This window comes from Trichomycterus rosablanca, chromosome 6 (genome assembly GCF_030014385.1).
Source record: "Trichomycterus rosablanca isolate fTriRos1 chromosome 6, fTriRos1.hap1, whole genome shotgun sequence".
NCBI classification, from domain to species: domain Eukaryota; kingdom Metazoa; phylum Chordata; class Actinopteri; order Siluriformes; family Trichomycteridae; genus Trichomycterus; species Trichomycterus rosablanca.
In genome coordinates this window covers 29325750-29341489 of record NC_085993.1, presented here as the reverse complement: position 1 = coordinate 29341489, position 15740 = coordinate 29325750, and the positions used below count along the sequence as shown (strand labels likewise).

Sequence of the window (15740 nt, the reverse complement as noted above, 5' to 3'; positions counted from 1 at the left end):
TCAATTATTATTCAGTTGTAATGTATCAATTAGCCAGCACACCTCTTTTAGCAATCCATTTAACAGGGAATTTAACAGCATTCATTGTCACCACCATCACTATACTTATCATTACCAATCATCTTACAAGTCTTACCTCTTTCTGCTGTCTCTCCAGTTCCTTTAAGCGAATCTCCCGAGCTTCTGCCCGAGCAGCCCGCTTGGCTGCCAATCTTGCCTCCGCCTAGCAAAAATTAAAAGCAAGAGCAGATCAACTCAGGACATCTTTCCAAATAAAATCCAACCTAGTATGCACCATATGAACAATAAGAATAATAGTAGATTGGCTAAGTCGGTTTTTTTAGGATAGGATTGTACCACTCACATTAACAGACATTATAACAAGTAAATATTAAGCAGTGATAAATAAATAAATAAATAAATAGTATACACAGATTGACCACTGTAATCAGCTATGTATATGCTAACTGCACACTGTCAGTATAAGACCCATGTACACATACATACATACATACATACATACATACATACATCTAAAAGACTCGAAAATTGATTTTTCCGTTATTTACTGTAATCAAATATATATTTACCATTTTAGATGAAAATACCAAGGCTACAAAACAGATGCAGGCTGGTACCTAGCATGTCTAAAAGTGTGTTTTCATTGAAAAGTTGCCTTTATACTTTAACCCAATCAGAACACTCACAGATCTGCAGTGATCAACTATCATGTTTCCTTAATCTCATCATGGGACTGATTGCTTTGTATAAATGCCAGTTTAATAGATAAACTATTGGGTAATTTATTGTAGGACAATTAATCACAGCCAGAAATCTAAGCAAACACTAAAGCATTTACAGGATACTCTATATCTATATTGTCTTTTATCTTTTTTTATCTATATTGAGTAAATACTTAGTAATAAACCCACTGTTCTAAAATATTACATTTTAAATAAAAATATATATAATATATAAAATGATATATAATATATAAAATGATATATAATATATAAAATGATATATAATATATAAATAATAATAATATATAAAATATGTAATATTATTTAAAACATTAAATAAAATATATAGCTAAATATATGCCCATAAGCTTGTTGGACATCCCATACCTGAACTATCCCATCTATCTATCTATGTTTCAGTTTATCTCAAAGGTATTTAGTGTTTAGTGAGGTAGAGATCTGAGTTCTGTGTTTCCACAAACTTATAAGCATAAAATTATTTTATACAATTGATTTTACCTAGCTGTTAGTGATGGGTGTGGCGGAAATACCACGTTAATAATTAGGAAAAGTGTCTACACACATATTCATTTTTACATGATGAAAAAAAAGAAACATAATTGCGCGACGGGATATTCCACTAGCATACCAGCGCCGAGATTCTGAACTCCTCAATTTAAAACTTGGCGTTGCCATGGGTCGGCTGGGCACCATCTAGCGAGCATAACTGGAAGTGCCTGCAGGGAGGGATGCCGGAACGCTGTGTAAGAAGATCCCCCAGCAGCGGAAGACAAATTTACTACACTAAATTAGGAAAAAGAAGGGGGGAAATGCATAATATATATATATACAGGGGTTGGACAATGAAACTGAAACACCTGTCAATTTAGTGTGGGAGGTTTCATGGCTAAATTGGACCAGTCTGGTGGCCAATCTTCATTAATTGCACATTGCACCAGTAAGAGCAGAGTGTGAAGGTTCAATTAGCAGGGTAAGAGCACAGTTTTGCTCAAAATACTGCAATGCACACAACATTATGGGTGACATACCAGAGTTCAAAAGAGGACAAATTGTTGGTGCACGTCTTGCTGGCGCATCTGTGACCAAGACAGCAAGTCTTTGTGATGTATCAAGAGCCACGGTATCCAGGGTAATGTCAGCATACCACCAAGAAGGACAAACCACATCCAACAGGATTAACTGTGGACGCAAGAGGAAGCTGTCTGAAAGGGATGTTCGGGTGCTAACCCGGATTGTATCCAAAAAAACATAAAACCACGGCTGCCCAAATCACGGCAGAATTAAATGTGCACCTCAACTCTCCTGTTTCCACCAGAACTGTCCGTCGGGAGCTCCACAGGGTCAATATACACGGCCAGGCTGCTATAGCCAAACCTTTGGTCACTCGTGCCAATGCCAAACGTCGGTTTCAATGGTGCAAGGACCGCAAATCTTGGGCTGTGGACAATGTGAAACATGTATTGTTCTCTGATGAGTCCACCTTTACTGTTTTCCCCACATCCGGGAGAGTTACGGTGTGGAGAAGCCCCAAAGAAGCGTACCACCCAGACTGTTGCATGCCCAGAGTGAAGCATGGGGTGGATCAGTGATGGTTTGGGCTGCCATATCATGGCATTCCCTTGGCCCAATACTTGTGCTAGATGGGCGCGTCACTGCCAAGGACTACCGAACCATTCTGGAGGACCATGTGCATCCAATGGTTCAAACATTGTATCCTGAAGGCGGTGCCGTGTATCAGGATGACAATGCACCAATACACACAGCAAGACTGGTGAAAGATTGGTTTGATGAACATGAAAGTGAAGTTGAACATCTCCCATGGCCTGCACAGTCACCAGATCTAAATATAAATTGAGCCACTTTGGGGTGTTTTGGAGAAGCGAGTCAGGAAACGTTTTCCTCCACCAGCATCACGTAGTGACCTGGCCACTATCCAGCAAGAAGAATGGCTTAAAATCCCTCTGACCACTGTGCAGGACTTGTATATGTCATTTCCAAGACGAATTGACGCTGTATTGGCCGCAAAAGGAGGCCCTACACCATACTAATAAATTATTGTGGTCTAAAACCAGGTGTTTCAGTTTCATTGTCCAACCCCTGTATATATATATATATTTTGTATTTCTTCCATTTTCGCACCAACAGTGGTCTCTTTCTCACCAAGCTTCTTGCTAATGGTCTTGTAGCCCATTCCAGCCTTGTGCAGGTCTACAATCTTGTCCCTGACGTCCTTTGATAGCTCTTTGGTCTTGCCCATGGTGGTCGAGTGATTTGAACGGAAGAAACTGATTCTGTGACAGGAGTCTTTTATACAGGGACAGGACTAATTTGTGTGCCTCATGGGAACATAACCGGTCTGTGGGGGTCAGAATTATTGCTGGTTGGTAGGGGATCAAATACTTATTTCCCTTAATTAAATACAAATTAATTTATAACTTTTATTTAATCTTTTAGTCTCTCTCTGTTAAAATAAACCTTCCATAAAAATTATAGACTGTTCAAGTCTTTGTAAGGGGGTAAACTTACAAAATCAGAAGGGGATCAAATAGTTATTTCCCCCACTGTATATATATATATATATATATATATATATATATATATATATCTTTTTCCCTTCATCCTTAACAGGATTTTATCACTGTTATTCCTAATAACACAGATCAAAAAGACAGTAGTAAAAAGCTTGCATATCTGATGTCACAACTCAAAAAAAAATATATCCAGTTGCTTTTTTAATTTCTTTGGATGCAAACGCATTTCATTTCTAGACTTTACATTTATGAACGTGTTAAAAAGCCTAATTCTGATCACTAGTCTAAACAGTTTTACATGGTTTCAGTCACACTAACTGTAGACGATTACAACATCAACACCAGATGTATAAAATGAATAAAATAAAAACATTGTGGCAAAAGTTTGTGGTAGACCCTTTCCTGTTTTAGTATGACTGTACCCCTGTGCACATGCAAAGGTCATAAGAATATGCTTTAATTTGGTTGGAGTGGAGGAACTCCTGCATAGAGTCCAGACTTGTGCAGTAAGTCACAAATCAATTGCAAACCAAGCTTTCTTGTCAAACATCAGTGCCTGACTCTACTAATGCTTTTTTAACAGAATGGTCACAGATTCCCACAGGTACACTCCAAAATTTGGTAAAACGTTTGCCATAAGGAATGTAGTCCAACTATATATCAACATCCTTGGCATTGAGGGGGGGGGGGGGGGGGGTGTGAGTCTATCCCAGCTTTTCAATGGGCGCAAGGCACACAGTAACACCCTGGAAGGGGCGCCAGTCCATCGCAAGGCAGACACACACACCCATTCACCTATAGGGCAATTCAGTGTCTCCAATTAACCTGACTATATGTTTTTGGACTGTGAGAGGAAACTACACACAGAAAGGATCTGGACCGCCCCACCTGGGGATCGAACCCAGAAATTACACATCAGAAACTCACATATCGCAATGGGTAAGTAAACAAAACACCACCTGAGTGCCCTTAATGCTTAACTAATTTGTACGAAGGTTCTTCAAAAGGTTTCCACACTTTTTTAAAACTCTATTTATTAAGAATTTCAAAACCAAATGACATCACCTTTCTACATAGTCACCTTCCAATGAATTTTTCCTAGCGTCATACCAACTTTTTAATGCCATCAGCAAAAAATGCCAGCAGAAAATCTTCTTCCCCTTAAAGCTTCTTTGAACGGTTCAAAAAGGTGGACCTCAGATGGCAATAAGCTCTCTCTTATTCTCTCAGACACGACCAATTACTACACCTCCCACCTTCACCATTTCCAACCAAAATATAAAAGTGCTTTTTGAAGATCCCTCGTATTAAAGTTTCTATTCTATTTGTTTACATTCATTTATTTTGAGACTTAACTTGCATAAATTGCATGAGAATGTGATGCTTCTAAACACATGACTTCCATCCATCTGGCAGTCTATGGTTGAACTTATAGCCTTCACGTGAACAAACACAGTAATGAAACGACCTTTAAGATGATATATACTGTCCCATACTGGGAATGGTAAAGTCAGTAGATATGTCTTAAAGCAACATTGGCAAGAAGGACGAGTTTCTATCCAGCAGTCACATCTGCTGATTGACCTGTCAACAGCCTGGCAGCCAAGAGATCCTGCTGTGCTTTTAGCAGGCTGTGCTGTAGCAATGGCAGCTTTCCATCCAACAGCATCCAAGTTTGTGCTTGTGTAAAGTAAGACAGCCACAAACTACAAGACAAAAGCCCAAAGACACGGAAATATCGGCATTTCAGAACCTCCCTGTCCAACACACTGATGTAAGTTAAAAATGATTAACAAAGTAAAGCCACAGCATCGTTTATTATTATTATTATTATTATTATTATTATTATTAGCATTATTATTAGCATTAACATTGTTCAGATTTCTAGCTACCGATTACATTCCAACCACAAATATTGCGTTTCACTAAATTTGTTTGGAATTAATTCAGTGCAGACATCAAGTCGTGTCCATCATTTTTAAAAACTTACCTACGAACAAATATTTTCTCAGATAAATTCTGTAACGACAGAGAAAAGATTCATGGTGCTGAGGAAAATGCACATCTTTAACCCTTTAATGCTCTCAACAAGAACTCAACTTATCCAACTTTTTATGGATGAGTTTTCAGCAGCTGACTTCAAGTTGACATATAAGTAAGAAATGGTGTTTACTTAAAGTAAGAATGCCAATATTTTTTGAGTTTAACACATGCCAATCAGGGAGTAGATACAGCCCAAAATTATTATTTAAATACAGCTTATTTTACCCAAATATTTAGATTTGAACTAATGGTTGAGCAGATCATTAAAGGGCTAAAAGTGCCACACGTTTTGTTTTGCTTTAAATGAATTCTGCCAAAATTCAGTTGTTTTTGGTTATTGGGATATATCCAGTATGGACTTGAATGTACTACCCAAATCAAAAAAATAGAACAGTATAGAAAATGCAAATAAAATAGATGCAGTGTTTCTTACATTTACATCGACTCTTTTTTCATCTTATATGGACCTAAAATATTTCATGTTTTGTCTGTTCAACTTCATTATAATTCTTAACATACACATACATGCATTTTAATTCTATAACACATTCTAAAAAAGTTGGAACAGGGCAATTTAGGGCCAGTAATAAGGAAAAAAAAAAAAAAACTAAATAATGACGTGATTTCAAATAGGTGATGTAAACAGCTGATTATAATCATGAATTGGCACAAATCATGTTCAGCTGGAAGGAAGAAAAAAGGTTGTTAAGGTGTTTTACAAGCTTAAAAGAACAATCTTCATATTTTTCAAAATGACCTCTTCAGTTTATCAGAATTTACTTTTACTTCTATTTTTATTACTTAAGTACATTTAAAATCAAATTACTTTTAGACTTTTACTCATGTAATATTCTAAAAGGTGACTTTTACTTCTATCAAAGTACATTTCTGGTAAGATACTTGTACTTTTACTCAAGTATGGCCTTCAGGTACTTTATACACCACTGAATTATAGATAGATAGAAAGACAGACAGGCATACAGACAGACAGAAAGACAGGTAGGTAGGTAGGTAGATAGATAGATAGATAGATAGATAGATAGATAGATAGATAGATAGATAGATAGATAGATAGATAGATAAATAGTGCAGATGATGAATAAGATCAATAAGATGATAAATGTACTGAGCCAGAGACGCCCGACAGAAACGAGGCTAAAGAAAAGAAAAAAGGAAAGAGAAAGTGGAAGAACATCTTCAGCGGGAAGCGTAAGCCTAAAGATGCAGGAAAGCTGCTGGAAGAGGCTGTGGAGGACAATGTTCTCCAGCAGCCAGAAAGTGATGAGGGTCTAGAGCTACACTCCAGCTCGGAGGACATTTCACCTGGTGTACTGGAGATCCACGCTGACACCGAGGCTGGAGCTCTGAAACACACCAGCCTGGATGAGACCAGGGACGATGCTGAGAAGCTCCTGCCTGTCAGAGAGCTCGAAGCTGAAGCCCTGAAATACACCAGCCTGGATGAGACCAGGGATGATGCTGAGAATCTGCTGCCTATGGAGGAGCTTGAACCTGTGGCTGAAGCCTTGAAATACACCAGACTGGATGAGACCAGGGACAATGCTGAGAAGCTCCTGCCTGTCAGAGAGCTCAAAGCTAAAGCCCTGAAATACACCAGCCTGAATGAGACCAGGGACAATGCTGAGAAGCTCCTGCCTGTGGGAGAGCTCGAAGATGAGGCTGAAGCCCTGAAGGACCTGATGAAGACCATCCTGGTAGAGTCTGAGGAGACCAAGCTTCAGAACGGAAGAGACACTGAAGCTGACCAGGATAACCAGGATGAGCCTGAGGAAACCACCGAGGAGCTACAGAACCGAGCTCACAGTAAGAAAAGACTTTCATGAGCACGTAGAGCAAAATGACCCTGACGTCAATAAATATTTTAGCTTAAGTCGCTAATTCATAAAATCCTGATTGTAGATGATGGAGAGAATTTGTTTGGCAAAGGTGATGATGGTGGCATCACTGGAGAACACGGCCGGAAAAAGAAAACCAGGAGAGGAACCCGGGGACACGACCTGGAAAATAAACTACAAAAAGAACGATAATGAAGGTGAAAAGTAAAAAGATCAACATGCGTCCACATACTGGAACCACTGTGGGATCTTATCTATCACTCTGATCAGATCTGATCTTCTTCATTCTGCGCTTTTGTTTTAGGATCTAAGATAATAAACGAGATGAAGGTTGAAGATGAAGCAGAAGCTGAGGTCGCTGAGATCAAGAACGTCCACCCTGATGAGAAGGGCGACCAGCTGAATCCTGACCAACCTCTGGGTGAGAAAATAAATCAGTGGATACTATTTTGATCAGAAGGTCTTAATTATTAATAATCAGTATTAATTTAATGTTTTCATTTTACATCCCAGTTGAAGAATTCATGATGAAAGTGTTGGCTAGCACGGCTGAGACCAAAGCCCTTGAGGGATGCTCAAGCCAGTGCTCACACTTTAAACCGGCAGGTGAAGAAGAAACCAAGGATGGAGAAGATAATGGAGCTGCTTCTGGGTATGTTATGAAAATGAAACATCGCTTATAAAACAGTAACATCGATGAGACTCTGAATTACTGATGTCTTTCCAAATAGAAGCAGATATCGAGACAGGAGCTGAAGCTGCTGCTCAGGTGAAAGCCGACAAGGAGCAGAAGACAGGATGCTCAGAGGCTTCAGAAACGACTGACCTCATACCTCCAGGTAAAAACGGTACCGAAACTTTTTACAGCACAAAGAAACATCAACATTCGAGGTTTTCTTACTAAATAATTGATTTATTTTAAAGTAAAAAAGAACAAAATAAGGAAGGATGATGCCAATAACGCAGTGAAACAGCAGAAGAAGACCAGACGAGGCACTCAAGGCCGTGGAAATCAACTACAAAAAAGACGCCAACAACAAAGAAGGTAAATATGAGAAAGTATTAAAAGCAACATGAGATACAAGCAACCACAAAGATCTAACACACCAAACGTTTATCATTTATATTTCTGTGTCTAAAGCAGAAGCGAGTGCTGCAGTGAAGGTTCACGTCGACCTCAGCGACTACGTGTTCAGTAATAAAACTAATAAAGCATAACAGCAAACGTTGGTCTCGTGGTGTCTGGTTCTTTTTAAGATCAAACCCAAGTTTTTAAGTTTAAGATTTAGACAGATAGATTGATGGATAAACAAACAGATAGACAGACAGGCAAACAGACGTACAGGTAGGTAGGTAGGTAGGTAGATAACACACCCTTAGCCTAATACTTGGTTGATGCACCTTTGGCAGCAATTACAGCTTCAAGGCGTCTTGGAAAAGAAGCTACAAGCTTTGCACACTTGTTTCTGGACATTTTTGTTCCATCCTTTTGTCATATCCTTGCAAGCTCCATCAGGTTGGATGGGCAGTGTTGGTACACAGCCATTTTCAGCTCTTCCACAGATGTTCGATTGGATTCAGGTCTGGGCTCTGGCTGGGCCACTCAAGGACATTCACAGACTTTCTCCGAAGCCACTCCTTTGTTCTCTTGGATGTGTGCTTTGGGTGGTTGTCATGTTGGAAAATAAACTTTTTCCCCAGTCTGAGGTCCAGAGCGCTCTGGAGCAGGTTTTCTTCAAGGATCTCGGTGTACTTCATCTGCTGCATTCATCTTTTCCTTTATCAGGACTAGTTAGGACTAGCCACCCCAGTCCTCTAGATGCCACTTTACCATAAAGGCGTGATTTGTGGAGTGCTGCCTGGATGGTTGTTTTTCTGATAGGTTCTACCATCTTCACAAGAATACGCTGGAGCTCTGTCAAAGTGACCCTTGGGTTCCTACTCACCTCCCTGGCCAAAGCCCGTCTTCCCCGATCGCTCAGTTTGGCCAGGTGGTCAGCTCTAGGAAGATTTTTGGTGGTTCCAAACTTCTACTTACAAATGATGGTGGCCACTGTGCTATTTGGGACCTGTAAAGCTGCAGCAATTTTTCTGTACCCTTCTCCAAATCTATGCCTTGACACAATCCTGTTTCTGAGGTCTGCAAATAATTATTTTGACCCCATGGCTTGGAGTTTGCTCTGATATGCACTGTCAGCTGTGGGACCTTATATAGGCAGGTGTTGGCAATCACCAATCATGTCAAATCAATTGAATTTACCACAGGTGGACTCCAATTAAATTGTAGAAACATCTTAAGCAGTGTCAGTGAAAACAAAATGCACCTCAGCTCACTTTTGGGTGTCATATCAAAGGGTGTGCACACTTGTGTACATATGATATTTTACATTTTGAGTTTTAATAAATTAGCACAAATGTTGTGTGATCTATTATAGAATAAGTCTGTAATGTAATAAAATGTGGAGAAGGTGAAAGGGGTGTGTCATTATTTTAACTAAAGCGTGACGTTAAAATCCTAACAAATAAATAAATTAGGGTCAAATTAGTCCAAAGAGCAACTGTTCTTACTGTACATAATTAGAATCAGATCCAAAAGTAGTTAATCATTTAAAGTACCATTTTAAGAGTGCTTACTGATGGAATAACCGAAGGGGTAACTGAGGTCAGAGCATAAAAACAGGGTAAGAAGAATGTGATAATTGCAGGAGTCAGTAAACTTGGATTACAGCATAAACGCAACCACATGAGTGTGCAGTGCTTTATCCTGGGGAAAAACTACAACCTACAAGAAATTGCACTGGAGCTTGTACTGGAGCTACTGTTGTGTCTCACCACTTCAAAAATGTAGCAAACACCAACTAAGGTTCTGGAAGAGTTATTAATAGTACTGCTTTTCATTGAAATACAGCATATGGCCAAAAACGTGAAACATTAGGTCTTTCAGCCACACCTATTACAAAGACGTGTTGGGGGAAGGGGGGCAAACTCCATATTAATGCCCATGGTTTTAGAATAGTATGTCCAACAAGTCTATGGTCATGTGAACTCTTCTTTGTATCATAATATTTCCAACAATTTTTAAAAGTTTGGACAAAAGTTATGTGCTGTATTAATGTTTTTCTATTATATTTTATGCGTTTTCTCCCATTTTAGCATCGTCAATTTGTCTTCCGCTGCTGGGGAATCCCTGATTGCAGTCGAGGAGGGTATATTGCTGCTCACGCCTCCTCCTATCCGCACGCAGCCCTTAACGGAACACTTTTTCACCCATGCATCCTGCACAGGCGCCTCTCTATCTGCTTTGAAGACCCCACCCACATAGGCCGGTTATCCGCCCTGCAGGCACTGCCAGTTATGTCCGCTAGATGGCGCCCAACCGACCGGTGGCAACGCCGAGTTTCGAACCGAGGAGTTCAGAATCTCGGCGCTGATGTGCTAGGCGCCATGCTATATTCATTAAAATTTCATTTTTGTTCTCTTAGCTTCTCTTACCTTCTACAGGATTTAGATTAAAACCAGCATGTAATTTTCCCTTTTTTGTTCTTCTCATGCACTTGCTGCAGCTTAAAATACAATTTAACAGTAAACACACATTTTTGGCTACAAATACAATATACTGTATGGCTAAAAGCATGTGGATACCTGACCAAGAGCTTGCTGAACATCTTATCCCAAAACCATGGCTATTCAGAGAAGTGTGTCTGTGTTGGACAAGTTGAAGAAGGGCCTGTCTCAAAACTAACCTTTAAATTTATATAACAGGTCTTGGATGAGTACAGAATAAAGCCTTCACAGAACTACTGCCACAATGCTGAATGCATATCATTTGTTTTCTATAATTGGTTACCATGTTAGCAATAGGCAATAATTTTGTCTATATAGTGTTAATTATACAGACTTTGGCTTTAGAACAGCATGTGAATTGATTTCCCCATCTCTTTGTTCTTCTCAAGCCCTCGACAAGGTCTAAAATACACTTCACAATTAGGAAATTCAACAACAAGGTCAGAGTTTTGCTGCAAATAGCTTTGATATTAATTGAGTGAGGAACATTCTACCATGGTTATTATTTGTAAGCACCGAACTTGCTTGTCCACTTGCTTGTAATTAGTACATTTAGGTGTTTCAGCATACCTAAATCATACCTATTGCAGACATGTGTTCTCTGAGTCCAAGTTCATTTTAGATAGACAAAAACAGTGTAATTATATGATGTGAACAGATAAGTCCTCTTTTTAGCTTGAATTCTCTGTGCCAAAGTCTAAAAGTACATGCTCAGCCACCAATCGCTTCTTTTGACCTGTCAAGGTTGAGGTCACACAGAGCGCAGTATTACATGCAGAGAGCCACACACTGCCATCCATGATAAGCTGCCCCTTGTGCAGGCACCACGACAAGTCAGCAGAGGAGCCCTGTCTCAGCCATTGTTCCTCCCCTTACAGACACACAGCCAACTGTGTGTCTGTGTAGGCATCCATCTGGCTGACAGCAGAGCTGAGATTTGGACTCGAGAGCTCAAAATCTCAGCCCTGGTGTGCTAGCGTGTTTTACCGCTACACCACCCAATTACCAAAATCCCAGATTCCATTTTTGATTGCATTTTTAAAAAGTGTCCTAACTGAAATGAAGTTTGTACGTTTTCATGCTCCTTATAGATTTATTTATTGGGGTCTGCTTTCTGAATTTATCTGGGTAAATAGAATGAACAAAAGTACTCTGGATTAGAAAGGCTGCCAAATGTACAACCCCAAATCAGAAAAAGTTGGGACAGCATGGAAAATGCAAATAATATAAAAACACAGAATTTCTTACATTTACTTTGACTTTTATTTCATTGTAGACAGGATGAACCTGAAATATTTAATGTTTTGTCTGGTCAACTTTATTTCATTTATTAATAAACATCCATTCCTGCATTTCAGGCCTGCAACACATTCCAAAAAAAGTTAGGACTGTAAAGCATTTACCACATCTGTAATGTTGCCATTCCTTTTCACCACACTTAAAAGACGTTTTGGCACCGATGATACCAAGTGATTTAGTGTTTCAGCTTTTATTTTGTCCCATTCTTCCTGCAAACACGTCTTACGATGTGCAACAGTACGGGGTCGTCGTTGTTGCATTTTTTGTTTTAAAATCCTCAAAACATTCTTTATTGGGGCCAGTCCAGTACTCGTACCCTCTTCTTCAGCAGCCATGCCTTTGTAATGTGTGCAGCATGTGGATTTGCATTGTCTTGTTGAAAAATGCATGAACGTCCCTAGAAAAGATGACATCTTGAAAGCAGCATATGTTGCTCTAAGATCTCAATGCACTTTTTTGCATTAATGCTGCCATCACAGAAGTGTAAATGACCTTTGCCAAGGGCACTGACACAGCCCCATACCATGAAACACCCTGTCTTTTGGACTTGTTGCTGATAACAGTCTGGATGGCCCTTTTCGTCTTTGGTCCGGAGCACACCGCGTCTATTGTTTTCCAAAAAAGACCTGGAATGCTGGTTCATCTGACCACAATACACGTTTCCACTGTGTAATGGTCCACCTAGATGCCTCTGAGCCCAGAGAAGTCATAATCATATAGACATGTTTAACATAAGACTTTGCACTGTAAAGTTTTAAGTGGCATTTGTGCATGTAAGGTTTGCCAAAGTAATCCCTCACCCATGTGGTTATATCAGATATTGTTGAGTGGTGGTTCTTGATGCAGTGCCATCTGAGGGATTGAAGATCACTGGCATTCAGCTTAGGCTTGTGCCCTTGGCCTTTACGCACTGAATCTCCTCCCAATTCCTTTAATGTGTCTTTCCACAACATTTTAGGGTGTTAGTCAAAAAAGCATTCAAAAGGTCAGGTACTGATCTTGGAAAATATGCCTGTCTTGCAATTCATCTTTCAGTTTATCTCAAAAGTTTTTAATGAGTTGGGGTTACAGCTCTGCAGCTCTGGTGTTTCTTCACAACAAACTCTTTAAACTGTCGTTATGGACATTGCTTATGCATAGGGAAACAGTCAGAACAGGAAAAGGCCTAGCCAAACTTCTCGCACAAAGTTAAAAGCATTTCATTTATTTTCTGCATATGTTGTCAATAGGCAATACATTTGGCCAAACAGTGTACATTATACTGGCTTTTGCTAGCATGTGAATTATTTTCCCTCTCTCTCTGATCTTCATTAGCCTTCAACACAGCTTAAAATACACCTCACAATCAGGGAATTCAACAATGAGGTCACATTTTGGCTGCAAATAGATTTGATATTAACTGAGTGAGAAAATTCCTACCACTGAAAGTCTGTGAAAGCCTCACACTTGTTTGTCCATGGGGTAAAATTGAAATAGGAAACACAGAGTCAGCCTAGCAAGAGCTTATTTTAGTGGCCCTCTGTGCTTGGGTTGTTCTTTGGAAACTCTAAACTCAAATTAAAAGCACTGTGAGGTTCCAAAGCAAACAGGACTGCCGTCCAAAGTCATGGTTAGACTAAAAATGCTTAGTTTACGTCTCTGCACTGTGGGCAATATGAACTAAGCCTCTGCTTCCATTTGCAGGCCAAATTAAGATGCATTCTGAAAATATATAAATGCAGTAAAATTAAGATTCTGTGAGATTTTCTTGAATCTTTACTTAACTGACAAATGTACAAAGAAATGATTTATAATGATTGTACTGATCATTGTATTTTGTAAACTCATTCAAAATTTGATACCTGCAACACACTGCAAAAAAAGAAGGGGCAGAGGTAAATACGTGTCAAAAGTTAAAAGCTACAGCATTTGGTAACAGGTAAAAGGAGTAATGACTGGGTATAAAACAGGCATCCACCAAAAACTCAGACTTTACAAGCAATGATGGGTTGTGGTTCATCACTTTGTACCAAACTAAGAATGAGAGAATTTTAGAGAGAGAATCAGTTTAAAATGAACAATTCTTAGTGCAAAACTGCAAGTAATTATTTTTTTCACCATTTACCTTACATAATATTGTGAAAACATTCAGGGAATCCAGAAAAATCTTTGCGTAGACAGAAAAAAACTGTACTAAATGTAGCCATATGGGCTTTGGGAGTACTTTGGAAAACCACTGTTATGTAACACAGTCCACCTCTGCCTCAAGAAATGCAACCTGAAACTCTAGTGCACAAAGAGAAAGCCAGCCGTAATGATATGGCAGTGTATCAGTGCCCATGGCACGAGCGACTTGCATATGTGTTAAGGTATTGTTCTTCTGCTCCCTTGCTGCAGCTTAAAATACTATCAATAAACACACATTTTGGCTGCAAATACACTGTAAGGCTAAAAGCGTACGGATAGCTGACCAGTAGCTTTCTGGACATCACATCCCAGAACCATGGCTATTCTGAGATGTGTGTCTGTGTTGGACAAGTTGTCCTGTCTCAAAACAAACTTTTTAATTTATATAACAGGTCTTGGATGAGTACGGAATTATGCCATCCCTGAACTACTGCCACAATTCTGAATGCATATCATTTGTTTTCTATTATTGATTTTTACCATGTTATGATATTGAATGAGAAATCATCATGTTACTGTGCTAAATACAGCCATATAGGCTTGGGAGTGCTTTGGAAACCCATTGTTACGTAACACACTCCACCACTGCATCAAGAAATGCAAACTGAAACTCTAGTACACAAAGAGAAAGCCAGCCGTAATGGTATGGGAGTGCATCAGTGCCCATGGCATGAGTGACTTGTGTATGTGTTAAGATACTATTGACATGGAAGTATATTAGAATTTTTAAGAGGTGACTTGTTTTACTTGAAAGTCTATAGTTATTTCAGCAGGACAATGCCAGGCCTCATTCTGCACATACTACAATGATGAGCTTTGTAGACACAGAGTGTGTGTGTGTGTGCTTGACTGTCCTGCCTGCAGTCCAGATTTGTCTATGATTGAAAATGTATGGAACATTATGAAGAGAAGATTCAGACAACTGTGACCATGAACTGTTAACCAGCTTATATTAAGCAAGAATGAAGAAGAACTTCCAATTACTTTTTTACAATTAGTGTCCTTAGTTCCCAAACCATTAAAAAGTCTCATAGGAAAGATGATGGAACACAGTGCTAATCATGCCTCAGTCACAACTTTTTGAGTGTGTTACAGGCATCATATTATAAATGTGTATATATTGTTGTGGGAATTCAAAATAACCCTTAAAGATTGACACAGACAACCAGACTAATAGTACAAGAAAAAGATCAATTTATTACTCAGCTGAGGACCCATCTCAAAATGCAAACACACACAGGCCTTTACAGGAGAGAAGGGTGGATACCATCCGCCCTATCGCATTATTTATACCCCTCTTTACTGCTCCCCAGGCTAACTCAAGGCAACCCATCTCAAGGCCAACTTCCCACACCAAACTTGTTTATCGTTAAATGTTTTACAACAGTGGTCAGCTTGTTAGGAAAATGGTGTACATGCATATGAATATGTGTTTAATAAACTGTGTGCATGTGTGTATGTGCCAAGGTCAATATGTCTTTGGAATTCTGAAACCTTTAAACAGTCACTTCTATCCC

General features: G+C 39.3%; 1 protein-coding gene across 2 annotated transcripts in view; it reads right to left on the bottom strand.

The window, feature by feature from the left end:
* Positions 1 to 15740, bottom strand: part of lrrfip1b (leucine rich repeat (in FLII) interacting protein 1b) — a 78529-nt gene that overhangs the window by 42726 nt on the left and 20063 nt on the right. For both annotated transcript variants that reach the window (XM_062997659.1, XM_062997660.1), the window contains exon 2: positions 137 to 223. In XM_062997659.1, coding sequence (XP_062853729.1) covers positions 137 to 223 — 87 coding nt within the window. The remainder of the gene's footprint in view (positions 1 to 136; positions 224 to 15740) is intronic.